Here is a 21,164-nt window from a genome sequence, read left to right as displayed (position 1 = left end):
GTTCAACGTCTTTTTAGAAAACACGCTAATTTGCTTTCTTTGCTGAGAGTTTTGTACAAAGATCTAAACATGAAGCTACTGCCAGCAGGTTGTTAGCTTAGCTTAGCTTAGCATAAAGACAGGAAGCAGCTAGCCTTTTCACAGGTTAAACAAGATACAAGTCAGTGAGCTTTAAATGGGACAGTAGGCGGATCGTTACCTTTAGAGTCTATCTGCCCGTTTCCCCACATCCAGTCTTAATGCTAAGCGAAGCTAAGCTAATTGGCAGCTTCATATTTACTGCAAAGGGAAAAAGCACAGAAGCACATTTCCCAAAATGTTCAGTTCCTGCAACCAAAACAGCCTTTGGCCCAAACACTTTTCATGCAAACGAGACCGAATAATTCAAGGACCAATGTGTGAGATATCAGCAGAAAACTTTCATTAGTGTATGATCACCCGAAAATAAGAACCATGTTCTCGTTACCTTCTGATGAGCTCTTTATATCTACAGAGGGAGCGGCTCTCTAAATCCTCCACACTGGACCTTTAAGAGGCAGCAGCAACAAAAGTGCATCCAGTGTTTATCTGCAATCGCAGAAAACAAACGTCACAGTCGACATTTTAAAAGAATCTTAGATCACCTGTATTTTAAACATTTCATAGAAAATACAATACAGATGACACTGAGCATTGTGGCTTACAAGGCAAAATTAAGTATAACAGAGAAGACTTAAATATTGTGAAGTCTTTCCAAGAAGGCGATGAAGGTTTAATTACCATTTTCTGGTTGAAGGTTGGAATGAAAATGTGAAATCAAAGAGTTTTTCTCAGCCGTTTAGTGGCTGATCATGAACCTGCACCACAGTTTGTCCACCTGCTTTAACCGCACAGCTCAGGAGCTCTTCAGCGTCGCCTGAAGGCGCGGGAGATTCTCCAAGCGTTGGGTTCCTCGTAGCGGTTGTACAGAGGCTCCAGCTTCTGCTGCCGCTTCTGATGGCTGAGGCGCGTCGGGTCGCCGACTCTGTAGAAAGCCGGCGCGAACTCCACCAGCCAGCGGGGGTCGATGGTGGTCACCTCCCGCATGTACTCCTTGGTGGTCAGCACCAACTCGTGGTACACGAGCCTGCAGGAGGGGGTGGAGGACAAAGTGCAGTTAATAATGATCAGAGCTGATTTCATCAACAATAAGTCATAAACACAGCTGAAACCATAACTCATTTATTCACTCAACAGAAAATGAATTAACTGAATATCTTCAGGTTTTGGATAAGACAAGACATCAGAAGCCACCCTGGGCTCTTCAGCACCAGCGCCAGTCAAACCAAAACACTGAATTTACATCAATATAAAACAGAGAAAAGCAGCAAATTCTCAGCTTTAAGAAGCTGTAATCAGTAAACATTTGAGAGATTTTCTTGACGAACTTGATCAACTTCTAAACTAAAGATTTTATCAATAATATACAAGAAATCCATCCACTCCCAACACTAACAGCTCTAAGGCCTGAATGATGTCTGTGGGATCTGGATCACATCAGGACTCACCACTCTGGCTGGCGGTTGAAGAGAGTGCTGGAGGGGTGGAGGTACACCACCTGCTGGTCGATCAGGGTACGGTACCCGTCCTGCGGGTGCTTCCGGGCAGCGTTCCTGAAGAAACCGCTGCAAATGGCTTTCTGGACCCGCATTGTAGCTTTTCCACAGGACACCACGTCCAGCTTGTGTCTGAGGGGCATTTAGTGTCGTTTATTGTTTGTGTAAAAACTGTTTATCTGTATTCAAACTGACGCTTTTTCCCAAGATAGCATCCGAAAAGATTACGTCTGATTAGAGATTGTGCTTATGCTACAATTAAATTTCCATTCTCAACAAATCCAAACACTGAAATACGGAGAGAAATCAAACGGCTGAGACGCAGCTGAGTTTCACACCTGTCCATGATGCTCAGCATCTGCTTGCGGATGTCCTGAGCTCTCCTTAAGGAGCGGGCCTGGATGAAGTTCTCGAAGCACCAGGGGTTGGAGAACTTGTTGTTCTTCCAGGAGTTGTAGACGGCCAGCAGGGTGAGGTGGTCTCCCTCAAGCTGGAAGAACTTTGTCTTTTTCTGGTCGGCAAGCGCCTGTTTGTCCTGAAAATGGAAGCATTGAACTTTGTTTTTGTGGCCTTTGAGTGTGATGTCGGTCATTTCTTTAAAAATGCTGAAACAGCTCATTGACTGTGAATCAAGTCATTTCACACATTTGTTATCTAAGTAATTCTGACTGAGGACATCTCATCTGGTCAGCAGGACAGTTGTGGTGTTTGAGCCACAAACCTTTGGTCTGTAGAAGATGTTCTGCACAGACAGCATTGACACGATGGTGAGCATCTCCTCGCTGCAGCCCAGATGGACGGACATGATCAGCATCTTACACAGCATGGGCTCCAGAGGGAACTCGGCCATCTGAACCACAATAAGATCTCCGTCACTTCGCCATTCAAGCACAGAGAAGATATAAAACACCTTGAAATAACAATCTGAGTGGATTCTCTTCGCCTCACCCTCCTCCCCAGCCGTGTGAGCAAGCCTTCATCGTCCAGAGCTCCCAGAGTGTAGAGCTGCTCCATGGCGATGATCAGAGTCTCCATGGGAGGAGCGTCCATGAAGTCGAAGGACAGGAGGTCGTTGATGCCCATGGCCTGGAAGAAAAGAAGGAAACAATCACTGGGCAGCACAGACAGGATGACTGGAAGAACGTCCAGATCCAGATTTCTGATGACGTGCATCGTTCACCTCTCGGCTTTATCTGAAGGACATATTCAGGCACAGAGGACGTTCAAAGTGCTTTCTAAAGGAATCCTCAGAACGAGCGTTTGAGATCAGCTGACTCCATCTGTGAGCAGCATCGCAGCTAAAAGCAGCTTCACCGGGTTTGGTTCTGACTCGAGGTTCTACCAGCTGACGGCTTCCTGAAGATCAAAGGGCCCGGCTGGGTTTGTGGTCTGATCCGAGATTCTGATTCGACAGATGTTGTCTGATGGACGTTTTGGGACGGACACGAAACCTTTTCAGTATTTACGGCAGTCGACTCTGCCGGGAACGAATCCATAAGTGAGTCTCTGAGTCTCGTCTGGACATTGCTGATTTAATAACTGCGTCCATGTTGCTGCTGAAATTCAGATCTTAATCTACTAAAACAGAGATTTCTAACTCTGGAATCAAGCTGCGCAGTAACTTTCATTCTTTCATCCTTTTTGCAAAATACAGTGACTCCTATGGGATGGGAATCGATAGCAGGTTCCAGTTGATAAGCGGCTCCAAATCGTCTGATGAGACAAAGCTGCTGCTGCAGATTTCAGAGAGAGAGAGAATGAAAGAGTTGCATTGAGCCTGAAAACCTGTGGAGGCCTGCTGTTCTTTTCCACATCAGGAATCAATAAGAGAATCCACAAAGATTCAGACCGATGAGCAGAAGCGATGGTGGTGTCACCTCACTTCCCACCTCGGCTCCCATCTTGTCTTAATTTAACTGAAGGAAGCTGAACTCCATCCAGCCGTCTGCTGGCTGTGGACAGCCAGTCGTCTGCTGTGGTAAACAAACAGTCGGCTACGAGTTGACCTGGAAGGAGCGTGGACAGGTTGTATAACAGCAGCCCGAGAATCAAATCCTGGGGGCTCCACGTGGTCTGCACAGCCCCTGCCCTCAGATATCACCTGAACCGACCGAGCAGATAATCCCACCAGCCTTTTTTACTGCAGGACTGTAAATACGAAGCCTCTCTTTGAAGACGTCGGACTGAATCTGAGGATTATTTTCCTTCATTTCCTGCACCCTCGTTTCTGACTTGTGACAGCCTCATGGTGCTCTCTGCTCGGTGCAGACGCTCTTTCACGCTCCACATGATCAAAGAGTGAATCTGCAGAGTCTGATGTTAAGCTCACCTGCATGGACAGAGCTTAAAAAGACAGCTACTATGCTAAACCGACAAATCAGAGGAAACACAGAAATGATCCCTGAACGCAGAGCTGGAGATATCAACACTACCTGAAAGCAGCGCAGGTGAGAGCTGACTCACGGTGTTCAGTGCTTTACCTTCAGGGACAGCACAGTGCTGGCCAGGTTGGTCCTCTGGATCTCAGGCACGTTGGACACCAGCATCTCGTCTCTGTAGGCTCTCTCAGTGTAGAGTCTGTAACACTTCCCCGGGCCCGTTCGGCCGGCTCGCCCGGACCTCTGCTTGGCCTGGGCCTGGAAACAGAAAAGAGAGGTCGATCAAATCATCACCATGACGCTTTTTTCTGTTTTTCAGTCCAGGTTACCAAACAGGGCAAATGCAAAACATTTACTTCCAAGTGATTAAAACTGAAGACCTGTGATATGGGGGTCACCACCAGCTGGTCGATGCCCGTCTTAGAATTATACACAATCTGTTTAACAAAGCCAGGATCCACCACGTAGTAGATCCCATCGATAGTCAGAGACGTCTCAGCGATGTTTGTGGCAATGATGACCTGCAGGTGAACACAAAATCAGTATTAGTAAATGAGTAAAGGGTATTCGAAAAGTGTTATTTGGGAGTAAAACAAATGGTTTCACTTTCTAAAAACACTGAACAACTCACAGCTTTGCTCTTATCCGGTGCATTTATTACCTTTCTGCTGCCTGGAGGTGCAGGGTCAAAGATCCTGGTCTGCATCTCACTGGGCAGAGCAGAGTAAACGGGCAGAATGATCAGCTCGGGGACGTCAGGACCCAGAGACTTCATCCGCTCATACAGGAGCTCACAGGCGGTGTCGATCTCTTCCTGTCCAGTCAGAAACACCAGGATGTCACCTGGACAACGGAGGGTGGGGGGTTACAAAACTGTTAAGCATAAAAAGGAGAAATCCTGATGAAAACTGACACGATCAGACCTGGAGGCTCGGTGAGATGGATCTGCATGACTGTGATGAGGCTGGCGTCCAGGTAGTCCGTCTCAGGCTCTCTGGCGTACAGAATCTCCACTGGGAAGGTTCGTCCTGGGATGGTGAAGATGGGAGCTTCGAAGAAATACTGGGAGAACTTGACGGCGTCCAGCGTCGCGGAGGACACGATCAGCTTCATGTCTTTGCGTTTCTGTATCGTCTGAAAGAAACAGAAGGAATTTTATGTGAAAGGACATTTTTGGGAATGGACTTAAGCCGTTTATTACGGTTTGTAGAAGGTAAAATACCTTCTTGAGCAAACCGAAGAGCACATCGGTGTGGATGGTTCTCTCGTGGGCCTCGTCCAGCATGACGAGGGAATACTGGCTCATGTCTGGGTCCACCAGACACTCCCTCTGCAGCATGCCGTGGGTCATGTACTTGATGACGGTCTCTGTGCTGGTGCAGTCCTCGAAACGAATGGTGTAACCCACCTGAAATCAGAACATAGAACAGGCTGCTGGAGGCTGGACGAGGGAGAAAAGACTCGACAGGAATCTGTTGGAGGCGACCGCTCACCTCTTGGCCCAGACGGCAGCCATACTCCTCAGAGACTCTCTTGGCTACTGACATGGCGGCCACACGACGGGGCTGCGTACAGCCGATCTTCCCCCGCGAGGTGTAGCCGGCCTCGGCCAGGTACTGAGTGATCTGCGTGGTCTTACCGGAGCCGGTTTCTCCAACTACAATCAAGATCTGGTTATCGTGGACGGCCTGTGGAGACAAAGTATGAACGGGTGAATAAAGACTGAGGAGAGAAAAACTCTGACGGCTCAGCGGGTCGAGTTACATGTTCAGCCCTCTCACCGCCGCTCACACCTGAACGAGCTGCTCCTTGAGCTTGAAAATAGGCAGACTCTCCCTCTGCTGCAGGATGGACAGTTCCGTCTTCTTGCCGTACGACACCTGGTTCCCTCCGAAGGCGTATCTTTTCCACTCTGGAAGGTCGACAGGCATGGCGCCGATGCCTCTCATGTTGGCAGCGATCTGCCTTCCCTCATCTGCACAGGAGAGGAAGTCAGGATTGATGTAAAGTTCCAGCAAGATCCAGCACGACCTCCAAGATTCTACGGTTTTATTTAATCAAGATGAACTGCAACGATAATGAACTTCCCAACAAGCCCTTTTTTGTATTAAACTATGAGTCAGTGGTAGTAACCAGGAAGGAACATGTAAAGCCTCCGATGTCCTCGGGCTGCGGAAGTCACAGTGCATTACGACTGTGTGTGCCAGTGTAAACTCATGCGGAGGCCTGATAATCATCTCCAGCCATGCCGTGATAACAATTTAACAGTGTAATAGGTCTGGCACAAGACAGATGCTTACATTTTATTGTCTTAATTCTAAATCTCTGACACAACACTGACTTTGAATTCACTTTCGGATGGAGGTCATATCTGTTCTGTTGTTCCACCGATGCCTGAAAATTACAGTAAGAAATCACACATCAGGGCTGCAGCCTGGTTTATAACGTGCTGGCTGCAGTCCAGGTCCTTACAGTCCGGCATCGGGTCTATCCAGTTCTTGTTGAGACCGGTGGGGATGCAGTCCATCTCTGCTGCGCGAGCCGCCTGCTTCAGCTCCCTCCTCTCCTTAGCCAGAGCGCTCTGCATCATGGCCGCTTGGGAAAGAGAGCCGTCTGGATTCTGACGGACAAAATGAAAACAACTGTTTTGCTGCAAATACTGAAACGGCTGCAGTATCTGCAAACACACAAATCTCAGACCTAACTGCCTTCATCCAGCTGCAGTCACCTGCGCCACCTGCTGGCAAGACAAGCAACAGCAGCAGCACATCAGACGTGCTCATGTGCGCCATCTACAGGCACAGAAAGGAACAGCTGCTGCAATTCATTTTCACCTATATTTTAGATTGTTCTGTGGTTTTATGTATTGTCTTTATTTTTATTTTCATCCTTTTTATCATTATGAAGTGGGTTTTGTTCTCTGTCTTATTTTACATTCATTTTTATTTGTTCTTATGTCCATTCTGTCTTTTTTATGTAACGCACTGTTCACGTGATTTTTAAAAAGTTCATATATCATATAATCACTGTTTAGAAGCCTGATGGGTTTTAATGTGTCTGTGCAGATGAGAGGCAGAGTTCTGTCTTTGGTGCCTCATGTTTGAACTACATGTGAAGAATAGTTTCCTCCGGACAGTAACTATTGTTAAAGCTTTAAGAGTCATTTAACAACCCCTGGAAATCATAGTTTTGCTGACCTCTAGTGGTATAACTTGACCTTGCGGCAGTGATGTAAACAGAGGACACAAATAAACTTTGATGAAGTGCCCAACAGTCGACCATGAGGCTGGCCGACACAGTCCACCTGCAGGCCGCTAAACCTGAACCTCCTGGAGTCTGGAGACATACCTTTACTATTTTGACTGGGCTCATGTTCACGCTCCATTTCGTCTGTCCCCTCAGGAACGGTGGCTCCTCTTCGACCAGATCGATCTCCATGTCTTCGTCTGTGGAGGGAAGCATTAGAGAAGAGAGACTATCAGCGGTCGAACTTCCATTTAGCCAAAACTTCAGAAGAGAGTGCAGAGTTTTACCTTCGTCATCGTCTATTTTGGGAAGGATTCCCGTCTCCTCGTCAAATTCTGGGAACTCTTCTTTAGGAAGTACGTTGGCTGCAATCATCTGAACGAGAGGAAACCATTTTTTAATATTAAGCGAAGGAACAATTCACCTCTGAGAACCTGTTTTAGTTCTCCGTGTGAATGTGTTGGATAAAAACCTGTTTGATCTCCCATTTTTCAAGGTCGGTGATCTTCGTGAGCCGTTTGCGTTCTGATGGGTCTTCTTCCACTTCCAGGACGCTGGCTTCAACAGGGCGGTCAGGGTTCCTCATGGCTTCATCGCCGACTGCAGGGTCCAGGTTTCGTCTCCGGTTGGGGTTCAGGTCCTCTCCGGTCTCCTGGTCGACGTCCTGGAAACACACAAACACGTGACCGCTCGTTTCTCGCTGACATCTGAGAAACTATCATACTAGATGGAGGCATGTTAAACAAACAGATGTGTGATGCATCTTAACCTGAAGGCTGCAGTTTATCAGAAAACTCACAAAGTTTGATTCAATGTATTGTCTAAAAGTAGGGAACAATGCCTGATTAATAACCTACAGTACGTTTCCTTTCACTCTGGTCTTCAAACCAACTTCTCTTCTATCATTTCACACACGACTCACCTTCATGCTGAGGCTGGCTTTGGTTCCAGTGAATGACAGAACTTTGACCTTCACCTTTTGGCCTTTGGTGACCACGTCAGCCACATTGGCTATACGTCCTTCTTTGCGTAACTCTGAGACGTGCACGAGGCCTTCCCAGCGTTTTCTGCAGACAGGTACACAGCACAGGTGAGGAGACGAGGTGCAGATACACAGAGAACATGACAGGCAGACACGGCTGAAAACAAATCTGAACGTAACTTTAAATGACATCTGATGGATCTTTGTGTCATGAAGCAAATACGTCTTAAAAACACACTCGCTGTCTCACTGTACTGAAGGCTAACAGGCCTTCTAGCTGACTAACCTGAGGCCCTCCAGCTGCACAAAACAGCCAAACTGCATAATGCTGCTGATTTTGCCGTTGTACACGTCGCCCACGACAGGCTCCTCTGGCGGAGGGCGGTCCACATGTCTGTCTCGCCAGCGGTCAGCGTCTCCGTCCTCCTTGTTGTTGTCATCGTCTCTGCGTGGGCTCGGTGGACGGTCACTCCAGCGGGACACCCGTTTCCTCCTGCGCTTGGGGTTCGCTTCTCCGTCACGATCTTTCGATCTGGAGCGAGAACGACTTCGCTTGCGTCCGCTTTCCCTGGCCGGGTCTCGACCTCTGTCGGCGTGCAAATTCCTGTCCGACCTGAGAAGCCAATAAGAAAAAAGAGGTCAAATTTCCACTTCATGTGTGTCAAAGAGTAACTGAATAGGAAAATATAGGACAAAACACAGTTTAATTACTCGTTAGCAGAGCTTGTTCCACAGAAGTTCGGCATAAGCATCTCCAGCTCCTTCATGGCTGCCGCTGCAACCTGCTCATCGTCTTTAACCGTGTTGCCGGGCGGAATCTGAACGAGATGTAATGATTAGGGACAACTCCATAAACCGCGAGCTGTATTTTACTTTAGAGAGAGTGTGAGAGGAATGAGCCTTACGATCCACACAGGAGCATCTGGTTTACATAAAGCAGGGTATTTCTCTCTCAGGCGGTCCCTCTCACTCTTTGGCTTGACCTCTGGCTGATGAGCTGTTACACACAACAGACATTATTCAACAGTGGACACACCGCTGTGAAATATAAGGTATTAGTACATAAAATATACTAAAGGCCTCTGTACCTTTACTTGTGGATGGCGAGGGTCGCATAGTTTGAATAAGTCTGAGTAAATTACCAACAAGGGTATCCTGAACACAGACATATGTGTTTAGAGAGAATACACAATACAACAAACACGAAGATATGTTTGGAAGTTGCACACTTACTGTAAAATCTGCTCCATTTTCACACAGAACTGCTTTGAATGTCTCAAATGTCGAGTGTTTATCGGCCAGGCTGATGATGAATTCAGCTGCAAAAGAGCAACTGGTGTTTAGCCATTTATGCTAACACTGAAGCAGTTACCATGATCACGCCTGTGTCTGATTAAGCATTAGCAAGTTAGCTAACGTTAGCATGGAGATGAGAAAACAACGCGGTTACGTAAAGAAACGTTACCCAGATCCTTCTCGCTTATTCCCAGGTGATTCTCCAACTCCGTGCACACCTTCGACACCAAAGATAAATATTCAAGACGTTTAATTTCGTCTAAAGCAGCCATTTCTCCTGTTTGTTTTGACCTACACCGGAAGTGATTCTACTTCTCCGTCTTTAGTTCGAGCTCCAACGACGCGCCTCAGTGCGGCTGCCCCCTACCGGCCACCAGGCGGATAACAGCATTACAGTTTCTACATTTAAACCTCAATACTACTTTAGACTTGTGCTCCGTTTCAGAGGGTAGTGTTGTACTTTTTAATTCTACTACATTAACTCGAAGGTTACAGTAATTAGTTACTTTGTGAATGCTTTATATACAAAGATGGATTGTTGTAAGTTCAGAGGTGGAGGAAGTATTCAGATCCTTTACTTAAGTAAAAGTACTGATACCAAACTGTGGAAATATTCCACGACAAGTAAAAGTCTTGCATTGAAAACCTTACTAAAGTAAAAGTATGTAAGTATAATCAGCAAAATTTACTCTAAGTAGCAGTCAGTGTTTTTCTACCTGCTGCTTTTGAATTAATTACTGCTGCAGATGTTTAAGCTCATTTGACCTTCTTCATATCCTGTTGGCTGGTTTGATCTACAGCAATGCATCATATTCTAGTAGATCATCGTGTTTGCAGCGTGGCAGTCCTGTGAGAACCACATATCTCTAAAAAGTTTGATGAGCTCAGAAAAACAGCCTGTTTTCAGTTTTGTGACGATGCACTTTCAGCTGATCCAAGAGGCTTTTTTAAGAGTCTATTTATCTGACGGAGGAGGAGAAATTTCCCAACCCACAGGGGAGCACTACATCCTTCAGTTTATCAGAAAGACCCAAACTCAACATCACCAAATTTGGAGATATGTGGTCTTGAAGAATTGGATCCTGATAGTAACTAAACTGTTTGCTGAGTACCTGCCAGCTGCGTTTCCTTCGCTCTGCGGTCCAAACTGGGTTCAGGTCAGGTCATCCGGAGCAGCACTCCATCACTTCTCTTCTTCAACAGCCCTGACGGAGCCTGGAGGTGTTTTTTGGGGTCATTGTCCCGCTGAAAAACAACCCTCTGCAGAATGTTGTGCAGCCATGTTGGTTCAGTGTGCCTCAAAATCTGAATAAATCACCAAAGGTGTCACCAGCAAGCACCCCCACACCATCACACCTCCTCCTCCTCCTCCTCCTGCTTCATGCAGATACCATCTGCTCACCTCCTCTCTGACTCACAAAGATGATGATGATGATGATGATGATGATGATGATGTCCATTCCTTGTGTTTCTTGGCCCGAGCAGTTCTTTCTCTCGTGTGACTCCCTCGTTGGTGGTTTCTTTGCAGCATTTAGACCATGAAGGCCTGATTCACCTGCAGCTGACGTTGAGAGGTGTCTGCTAGCTGGGCTTGAAATGTTGGAGTCAGACTGTCCTTCATGTTTTGAAGTAATAGTTACTTAATGTATACCAACACTACCTCTGCACAACACAGCTGATGGTCTCAAAGAAGGCAAGAAATTCCACCAATTAACTTCTGATAACTTCTTGAAGTGACTGCAAATAGATCGACTGAATGAGGAGGCGACCACAATTTAGACCACATTACATTCAAACCTATTATCTCTGTTTCAAAGTTTACACCAAAAACCAACAGGTTTAAGAAAAATTAGCATTTAATGAGGACACATTTTCATCGTTGGACTGCACGTTTAGCAAAGCAACAGTCTCACATACAAGGGAGTGAAAGTTGTCTCAGTTATGGTACAAAATCTATCAAACATAAACACTTGTTCCCTCCTTAAAGTCTGACAGCAGAGAACAGACTGCTGACACATGAAGGTGCCTTTATGATTCTATCAGGACCTTAATTCTTAACGCTGTTACAATTTACAGTCGATATAAACAGTCCACTGTTCTGCAGAACGTCCTCACAGACGCTCATCGTTAAAACTGCTGTCTCAGAGGACAGACGCGAAGTTTTCTTTCTGTTTAACGGTTTCAGGTTTTCTAGAATAACGACACTAAATTCCCGCCTGGACCCGACAGACAGGTTCACCGAGGAACTGCAGAACTTCAAAGGAGGAGTGAATAAACAGCTCGAGGTCGATGATAAAAACCTCTGATCGCATGCGCCTTGCTGGTACAGGACCAGGCGTCTGACCTCAGCGTCAAAATGTTTTCGTTCAGCATTCGTGGCGTCGCGCACATCAACGCCGCCTGAAGGCGCGGGAGATTCTCCAAGCGTTGGGTTCCTCGTAGCGGTTGTACAGCGGCTCCAGGCGCTGCTGCTTCTTCTGCTTGCTGAGGCGGGTGGGGTCGGACACCTTGAAGAAGGCCGGCGAGAACTCCACCAGCCAGCGGGGGTCGATGGTGGTCACCTCCCGCATGTACTCCTTGGTGGTCAGCACCAACTCGTGGTACACGACCCTGAGGAAGAGAGAGGCGGGTTGGTTTATTTTTACTTTCACAAATTCATTTAATTATTACCTGTTTGGCTGCTAAAAGGTGGAACTGCCGTGCTGTCGTACCACTCAGGCTGCCGGTTGAACAGAGCGCTGGACGGGTGGATGTACACCACCTGCTGGTCGATCAGGGTCCGGTAGCCCTCTTGAGGATCCTTTTTGGCTGCGTTCCTGAAGAAGCCACTGCAGATGGCTTTCTGGACCCGCACGGTGGCTTTACCACAAGACACCACATCCAGTTTATGTCTGAAGAGGAGAGAGCGTGTTAACATGAAAGATGTTCAGGTTATTTCAGACGGCGAACATGTGCGGCTCTGCCTGGTCACCCTCACAATCACACCTGTCCATGATGCCCAGCATCTGCTTGCGGATGTCCTGGGCTCTGCGCAGGGAGCGGGCCTGGATGAAGTTCTCGTAGCACCAGGGGTTGGAGAACTTGTTGTTCTTCCAGGAGTTGTAGACGGCCAGCAGGGTGAGGTGATCGCCCTCAGGCTGGTGAAACTTTGCCTTCTTCTGATCGGCCAAGGCCTGTTTGTCCTTTAACACAAGAAAGCAAAATCAGAAAAAAAGAGCAATTAAAGAACTGTGTGAAGTGTCATGAGATGATGAATAAACTTCAGAAGAAAAGGAAAAGAAAAGGGAAATCAGTGTTTTCAACTGGATTTAAACTTATAATAAACTTCAAGCTGTATGAATTTTCTGCACAGCAAATCAAAACTGTTAAGACATTCATTTATTAGTTTCTGCTGACTGACAAACACAGTAATGCTGTTGGAATAATCAAAACAAAAACACTGTCCAGACTCTAATGAAGTTTGACCTGGGTCTTCTACTTTATTAGAAACCGTCCAGCTCTTTATGAATTCACGTTAAGCACAGAGTTCAGTGGCGGACATACTTTGGGCCTGTAGAAGACGTTCTGCACAGACAGCATTGACACGATGGTGAGCATCTCCTCGCTGCAGCCCAGATGGACGGACATGATCAGCATCTTACACAGCATGGGCTCCAGAGGGAACTCGGCCATCTAGAGGAGAAGCCAGAAAAATGACCAAAACAAAGCCACCACACGGACACATGAAGTTTAATCAAACTACAAAGAGCATGAATGTGATCTGATGTAGATTTTTTCTCTTCGTCTGTGCAGCTAAAAGCATCCTCACCCTCCTCCCCAGCCGTGTGAGCAAGCCTTCATCGTCCAGAGCTCCCAGAGTGTAGAGCTGCTCCATGGCGGTGATCAGAGTCTCCATGGGAGGAGCGTCCATGAAGTCAAAGGACAGGAGGTCGTTGATGCCCATGGCCTGGTGGAGGAAACATGAATATAAGGAGATTACATCAATGCATCATGTTAACGGTTTGCATCAAAATCTAAACCTCAAGGCTGAGAAAGTTTAGCTCCGACTAAACCGTCAAAGACCACTTCCTGTGTCGGACACGAGGAGGCGCAGCTCGTTGCGTTACCTTCAGGGACAGCACGGTGCTGGCCAGGTTGGTCCTCTGGATCTCAGGCACGTTGGTGGTCAGCATCTCGTCTCTGTAGGCTCTCTCCGTGTAGAGCCGGTAACACTTCCCCGGACCCGTTCTGCCGGCTCGGCCTGCCCTCTGCTTGGCCTGGGCCTAACACACACGTTAATACAGTCCAGTAAGACGGCTTCAAACACACCAGGAAACATCTGGTCTTCTTCTCCTGCAACAGCAAGTACACTAAAAAACATCCTACCTGTGAGATGGGAGTCACCACCAGCTGGTCAATGCCAGTCTTAGAGTTGTACACTTTTTGCTTGACGAAGCCAGGATCCACCACGTAGTAGATCCCATCGATGGTCAGAGACGTCTCTGCGATGTTTGTGGCAATGACCACCTGGAGGAAGGAAAAAAAAAGACGATTCCATATTTGATCCAAACAAAAGTCCAACATAAAATGAGCTTTGTGCGCCGCCTGGACCTAATGTTGTTTTACAAATGACACCAGCTGAAGGATGACTGGGACAAAATTACCAGACACACAGAGAGTGCTCAGACATGAGGAGCATGTTTTTGGACAACCGTGCATCAAACAGATTATAAATGGGTAAAGATGTTGTAATGTGCCAGTTTAGGTACAGTGTGGTTTTACAAAGGAGCCTTAATAGATTATATTCCCTTATGTTTGAATGATTAGTGCTGAAGGTCGTCACCTTTCTGCTGCCTGGAGGTGCAGGGTCAAAGATCCTGGTCTGCATCTCACTGGGCAGAGCAGAGTAAACGGGCAGAATGATCAGCTCAGGGACGTCAGGACCCAGAGACTTCATCCGCTCATACAGGATCTCACAGGCGGTGTCGATCTCTTCCTGTCCAGTCAGAAACACCAGGATGTCACCTGGACCGAGACGAGGGACAGACGGGTTTTGAGATGGACTGATGTTAGAGTCTAAAGAGCAGCTGTGTGTTTAAGATCTTAAAACCAGACCTGGAGGCTCGGTGAGATGGATCTGCATGACTGTGATGAGGCTGGCGTCCAGGTAGTCCGTCTCAGGTTCTTTGGTGTAGAGAACCTCCACTGGATACGTTCTCCCTGGGATGGTGAAGATGGGCGCTTCATAGAAATACTGAGAGAACTTGACGGCGTCGAGCGTCGCTGACGTTACAATCAGCTTCATGTCCGTGCGTTTCTGTACAGTCTGAGAGACAGAACACACTCAGCGTCTCTTTCACTTCCCCGACTGAACGTATGAACACATGACCGCCGCTCGTCTCACCTTCTTGAGCAAACCGAAGAGAACATCCGTGTGGATTGTCCTCTCGTGAGCCTCGTCCAACATGATGATGGCGTACTGGCCCAGCTCAGAGTCGATCAGGCACTCTCTCAGCAGCATACCGTCTGTCATGTACTTGATCACAGTCTCAGGGCTGGTGCAGTCCTCAAAACGGATCGTGTAGCCCACCTGGAACAAAAGAAAAATGATATTAGTCTTTTTGAGATTAAACTAAGTGTTTGCTAAATGCTGTAAAGGACGGACGACCCACCTCTTGTCCGAGACAGCATCCATACTCCTCAGAGACTCTCTTGGCCACGGACATGGCGGCCACACGACGGGGCTGCGTGCAGCCGATCTTCCCTCTGGTGGTGTAACCTGCCTCGGCCAGGTACTGAGTGATCTGCGTGGTCTTACCGGAGCCGGTCTCTCCGATCACAATCAGGATCTGGTTGTCATGGACAGCCTGTGACGGATTAACACAGACAGCAGGTGTAACAAACCTCTAGACGACGCGACCACCTGCACTGTGGCTGCGGTCCAGTATTTTTTTTTCTTTAGCCACATTTCTTCAGGGGATTTAAATTTGCTGATTTCCCTTCAGCAGATGTTTCCATTCAGACCACCTCAGAGCATAAATCTACTTGAGCATCAACATCTGCTTGTTAGAGGATAATCACATTTTCAGTAGGACCTCATCAGAATCAATTAGAACGCTCCAAAGTGAAGCATCTGACTAAACCTCTGAAAAGTCTCCCTTCCTTTGCTTCTAAACCGTGACGGACCTGAATGAGCTGCTCCTTCAGCTTGTAGATCGGCAGGCTCTCCCTCTGCTCCAGGATGGAGAGCTGCGTCTTCTTGCCATAGGAGGCCTTGTTGCCTCCGAAAGCGTGCTTCTTCCACTCCGGGATGTCGTTGGGCATCATGCCAATGCCTCTCATGTTGGCTGCAATCTGCCGACCATCAGCTGTGAGAGAGGAGAAGAAGTGTGCTCGATGATGAAGACAAAAACTGTTTAATATAAACACTTGAACCAACACTCATCCCATCTTAAGCTGTACTACTAGCAGATCCGCATGGCTGTGGCAGGATAGTGCCCACCCCTGGAAACTGTCTAGACCGCCTCGGGCCACGAGGAACATATCAGCACACTGAAACATGGCAGGACTATTCCATCCGGCCAGATACAGGCTGCAGGAAGCCAGATAAGCATCGCCAGTGCTGGTGAGCCTGAGGGGTGCTGCCGGCCGTCAAAGAGCAAACCTCGTGTGTGACTCACACCGGGCTGTGGTTTTGATAAGAGGAGCACAAACACAGTGATTCCAGAATGGATTCTGATAATCAAAGCTCGAGTGCCAAAAGCAAAGATAAAACTCAATATATATTCATGCACGATCTGAAGATGGAGGCTAAATTGATCAATATGCTAATTCCAAGCTGGCAGACGTTTTTATGGCCGCGCGCTGATGTTATGAATCGTACTTCAGCGTCAACATCTGTGACTTAGAAATCCATTACATGTGCACATTTAGTCCTTTCTAACCGTCTGGCAGCGGGTCGACCCAGTGTTTATTCAGCCCCATGGGGATGGAGTCCATCTCTGCCTCTCGAGCAGCCTGCTTCAGCTCTCGTCTCTCCTTCGCCAGAGCGCTCTGCATCATGGCCGCTTGAGACAAAGAGCCATCTGGATTCTACGGGCAGAGGGAAACACAGGAACAGGCCACTTGCGTTTCATTAAGCTGCAGATATTTACATTCACTGAAAATGTGCGTTGAACTGAAGTCTGAACTGAACTGCACATTTCCTCTGAGCACTCATCCAGTGGACACGTGACAGCATGTCCAAACCTTCACTGTACCTTGACAATCTTGACAGGGCTCATGTCCATGCTTTGCTTGGTGTGTCCCCTCAGGAACGGGGGCTCCTCTTCAACCAGCTCAATTTCCAAATCTTCGTCTGAATGATGGAGAACAAGATCAGTGAGCAAGCAGTCCACTCCAAGTCACGCTTCATAAGAACATAACGCAAGACAGAGAGTCTGCAGCCATGCTGGCAGCTCTGTGGGGCCGTACGAGCACCAGGTGTTGCTTTGAGCTAAATGCTAACACCAGCATGCTAACGTAGCAGGTGCGATACTTAGACATGTTTTACTTAAGAAACGCACTAAACTGGTTCTGTGAGTCTGTGATGGTGGAAAACGATTTCTTACCCTCTTCATCATCGACTTTAGGAAGGATCCCCGTCTCATCATCAAAATCGGGGAACTCTTCTTTGGACAGGACGTTAGCAGCAATCATCTGAGGGCAGACAAAGAGTCTGAGTATCACATGTGATAAAATAAGCCTTCAAAGGGATCCTGTGTTTTCCTCAGAGGCCGAAGCAGCTTCTGACACCTTGACTGTGCGCAGAAGTCCGAGCTGAATCGACCCACCTGTTTGATCTCCCATTTCTCCGGGTCAGAAATTTTGGTGAGCCTCTTGCGCTCCAGGGTGTCGTCCTGCTCCAGCTCAGGGGCGTGACCCAGGTTCAGGTTGCTTGGCCTGTCGGGGTTCCTCATGGAGATCTCCTCCCCTCCGTCTGGACCGACGTTTCTCCTCCTGTTGGGGTTCAGGTCTTCTCCCGTCTCCTGGTCCACATCCTGCCAAAGAAAAGGAAAAGATTAGGCCGTTTACATGCTGACAGTTCAGGGGATAACAGTGTGGCCTGGGAGAAGATTCTGTGAGGATAAAACGTTGTATTTCCAAATATATGTCTCCAGGGAAATTCTGAGAAGCTTAATCACTAATTTAGCCGATAATGACTCACTGGCTCTCACGATTACCTGCCCTCATTTACAGCAAAGGGAACATCAGATTAAACACACAGTCGTATTTTAATTAAGCCTCAATGCTGCTATCAATCTCTCAATCTTCCAAACAGGATCACACAAAGAAATCTGAAAATCTTCCTTCTGATTTCTACACACACATAAATTTCACCTCATTTACTCGAATGCAGACTAATTCCACAGAAATCTGTTCAGTAAGTCCGTTCCTACCTTCATACTCAGGCTGGTCTTGGAGCCAGTGAACGAGAGCACCTTGACTTTGACTCTTTGGCCTTTGCTGACGACATCAGCCACGTTGGCCACGCGTCCTTCTCTGCGCAGCTCGGAAATGTGGACCAAACCCTCCCATCGTTTCCTACAGACACAGAACAACAATGTGGTCGACTTGACGTGCAGAACGAGAGTCTGAAAAACACAGTTCCTTCCTTTTGCTTGACATATTTCACATCACAGGAACGCATTTGCTACCTGAGCGCAGAGCTCACTTTCATGGAGTCTGCTCATCCTGGAGTTAAGCTCAATGTTTTGATAACAGCACTTTGATGACTTCAAACTGACCTGAGTCCCTCCAGCTGAACAAAGCATCCAAACTGCATGATACTGGTGACTTTGCCATTGTAAATGTCACCAACAGAAGGCTCCTCGGGCGGAGGACGGTCCACATGTTTGTCCTTCCAGCGGTCAGAGTCTCTGTCTTGGTCTTTTCTGGGGCTCGGCGAGCGCTCAGACCAGCGGGAAGATTTGTCTCGTCTTTTGCCGCGATCTCTGTCTCTGTGCCGCTCACGGTCTCTGGAGCGAGACCTGGACCTGGAGCGAGAACGATGCCGCCTCTTCCTGTCCCTCTCCCGGTCTCTGTCTCTGCGTCGGTCTCTTTCTCTGCTCCTGCTGCGACTACGGCTGTGGCGTCTGCTCTTTTCTGACCTGTGAGAATAAACAGAAAAAGTACATAAACATAAACATCCTGAACCAAAGTCTGTTGTATGAATTCACACAACAGACTTTGTAGTAAATGCATATTTGCTGGTTGTGGTATTTGTTTCGTCCATTAAACAAAACAAAGGTCACACAGATGTTTCCATGTGGAGAAGGTGTCTTACTTGCTCTTGCTGCTTTTCGTGTCTGTCCCACTGACACTGGGCATAAACATCTCCAGCTCTTTCATGGCATCAGCAGCGACTTTCACATCATCTTCATCCAGCAGCTTCTGAGAAAGTCAATCAGACAAAAACAAAATTACAGCACACCACCTTTCAGCTTTCACCGGTTAATGTTTTGTTTTGTTTTTCAATTTTATGAATGTTTGATTCTATTCACAAAGGCAGATTTTAATATTAAACTTCACCAAAGGCAGCAGCAGTGCGAGGTGTTCCATATTAGTGAAGAAGCAAGTCAATTTAAATGAGAAACACGCCGCACAGCTATTCTCCACAACACTGTGCTTTATTCATGAGACATTATCAGAAATCTTGGCTTCACCAGAGTTCAGTTAGTAACCCCCCTGAGAGGGGTGAGCAGAGATGTAATGAGTACTAGAATGCAAACTTTTCGTGTCCACAGGCAGTTCTGCCTGGCGTGTGAGGAATCATTTATCACAACTTTTTCAGTGTTTCGAGCTGCCATCAATCACAGACAATCACTTTAAGTCCTCTCATCCTATTTAAACACAGCGTCCTCCTGGCAGTCCAATTACAAAGAGAAGAGTTTAGACCAGCTTCTCCGACATGAAAACTCTGCTTGTGAAGTATGTGTGTAGGTACAATGTGCAAATTCAAAGCAGCTCAAAAATTAATATACTGCAGCACACGAATGCCGCAAAGAGGAGACACTGACTCTTTACAGCTTTAATTCTGCGTAATTAATTAATGGTATTGGCAGCATAACCGGTCTAACAGACATCACCGACAAACAATGTGTTAAAGTCACGTACGTTTGGTGCTGGATCATTTGGTCTACACAGTGCAGGAAAGAGCTCCTTCAGCCTCTCCTTTTCTGTCTTCGGCTTGACCAAAGCCTCCGAGGCTGAAAATGGACAGTTGTTCAATAATTGTAGTTTTGATTCTTCCCAAGATTAAAATACATGAGGAAACACCACACAGCATCGTACAAGGAAACTACAGACATGTTGCACAACACAAATTTACACAACATACAAGTTAACAGTACACAGAATTTGAGGGGAAAATATCTTTCAAGATAAAAGATGCTTCTGATGCTGAACAGAATTGAACCTAAGCAACAGCCAAACCTATGTCTAACTGTTTCAATGCTGAAATAAAATGTACAGCTACACAGCTAAGAAACTATTAACTACACTTCATATTAAATGATCGTTTCTGTAGTAGCCAACAGAGTATGTTGACTAAAAAGTGACATTAAACTTACCTTTACTCGTGGATGCCTTGGATGGAGGTCGCATAGTCTGAATGAGCCTGAGCAAATTACTGATGAGAGAATCCTAAAACGACCATGACAAACACACGACAACGATTCACGTTAACTTAAATCCGAAGTGGCGTTAGTTAACTGTTAGCATTAGCTTACATCTCTGTTCGTGCAGCGTTTAGCGTTGGACCTACCGTGAATTCGGCTCCATTTTGGAGCAAAAGGGCTTTGAATCCATCAAAGGCCGGTTGTTTTTCAGCAAGGTCGATGACAAATTCAGCTGCGAAACAATGAAACAAGTTATCAGCGAACTGGACATCAACGGTTAGGAAAGCTAGCTAAAAGCTAATGCTAACTAAAGTTCAACGAAACCCACTCCAGCACTGAAACTCTGAAACTCGACTCTGACTATGTCGAGATGTTACGAAAAGACTAAAAATCTTGTTAACGTTACATTTTGGGTGGTAACAGCGCAGGAAGAACTTTATCTATTGAGAAAACAAGGCAGTTTACAGTGTAAACACTAACACTTTAGCTAGCTAACCACGGCTAGTTAGCATAAGCTAGCTAGTTCGTCAGGCTTTTTCTGTTTAGAGCGGCCACAAAATACACACCCAAATCTTTGTCACTTATTCCCAGATGGTTGTCGAGTTCCGTGCAGACCTTTGACACCAGAGACAAATATTCAAGCTGTGACAGCTCGTCAACTCCGCCGTCTGCCATTCTCCACGAGTTTTGTTGTGTTCACGAAAGGTAGACGCCAGCAGACATATTGGACGTGGGCAACTTCCGCTTCTGTTCCGTACGCTCACAAACGTGCTTCGCTATTGGTTTACCCGATCTGCGCGTCACCACCACTAGTCTTGCCCCTTCTTGTCGCACGATGGCGCTAAAATTCCTAATTAATTTCCAATATAAACACTAGCGATGTTTCAACGTGCGTTTTTACTGTGAAGTATCAATTCGTCATTTGGGTTTTTGGCAGCAGCAAAATCTGTATTTTAAAAAAGCGATCATCAAATCAAAAGTGTCTCTGAGGTGTATCAGTTCAAAGTAAAGATTGACCGAAATATATTCTCCCTTATCAGGCTCCTGGTCC

At 46.9% G+C, this 21,164-nt stretch overlaps 2 protein-coding genes across 3 annotated transcripts; both read right to left on the bottom strand.

Moving 5' to 3' along the window:
- Window positions 1–399: 399 nt before the first annotated feature.
- Window positions 400–9,815, bottom strand: LOC143338881 (ATP-dependent RNA helicase DHX8-like). 2 transcript variants are annotated; one of them, XM_076759741.1, is made up of 23 exons: window positions 9,646–9,815; window positions 9,414–9,499; window positions 9,269–9,335; window positions 9,086–9,177; window positions 8,892–8,998; window positions 8,467–8,793; window positions 8,121–8,265; window positions 7,671–7,862; window positions 7,486–7,573; window positions 7,301–7,398; window positions 6,425–6,572; window positions 5,746–5,927; window positions 5,446–5,640; window positions 5,175–5,360; window positions 4,876–5,086; window positions 4,614–4,795; window positions 4,333–4,473; window positions 4,055–4,210; window positions 2,523–2,660; window positions 2,296–2,424; window positions 1,913–2,109; window positions 1,527–1,706; window positions 400–1,105 (listed from the first exon to the last, which is right to left on the bottom strand). In XM_076759741.1, the coding sequence occupies exons 1-23, from the start codon at window positions 9,746–9,748 to the stop codon at window positions 886–888; spliced, it is 3,570 nt and encodes a 1,189-aa protein (XP_076615856.1). In that variant the 5' UTR covers window positions 9,749–9,815; the 3' UTR covers window positions 400–885. The 2 variants fall into 2 exon arrangements, with proteins under 2 accessions (XP_076615856.1, XP_076615855.1); XM_076759740.1 differs by having other exon boundaries at window positions 4,309–4,473; window positions 9,646–9,777.
- A 1,373-nt stretch (window positions 9,816–11,188) lies between these two features.
- On the bottom strand, window positions 11,189–20,859 carry LOC143338958 (ATP-dependent RNA helicase DHX8). The gene is made up of 23 exons (XM_076759879.1): window positions 20,680–20,859; window positions 20,260–20,345; window positions 20,066–20,138; window positions 19,611–19,702; window positions 18,781–18,887; window positions 18,242–18,604; window positions 17,894–18,038; window positions 17,288–17,494; window positions 17,066–17,153; window positions 16,715–16,812; window positions 16,400–16,547; window positions 15,642–15,823; window positions 15,128–15,322; window positions 14,860–15,045; window positions 14,571–14,781; window positions 14,299–14,480; window positions 13,842–13,982; window positions 13,583–13,738; window positions 13,285–13,422; window positions 13,020–13,148; window positions 12,462–12,658; window positions 12,188–12,367; window positions 11,189–12,086 (listed from the first exon to the last, which is right to left on the bottom strand). Exons 1-23 carry the CDS (start codon window positions 20,786–20,788, stop codon window positions 11,867–11,869), a joined length of 3,633 nt encoding a protein of 1,210 aa, XP_076615994.1. The 5' UTR covers window positions 20,789–20,859; the 3' UTR covers window positions 11,189–11,866.
- Window positions 20,860–21,164: the final 305 nt, after the last annotated feature.

Source organism: Chaetodon auriga, chromosome 20 (assembly GCF_051107435.1).
Source record: "Chaetodon auriga isolate fChaAug3 chromosome 20, fChaAug3.hap1, whole genome shotgun sequence".
In the NCBI taxonomy this organism is placed as follows: Eukaryota; Metazoa; Chordata; class Actinopteri; order Chaetodontiformes; family Chaetodontidae; genus Chaetodon; species Chaetodon auriga.
The sequence above is the reverse complement of the archived record's forward strand: the minus strand, read 5'-3'. Positions and strand labels throughout refer to the sequence as shown.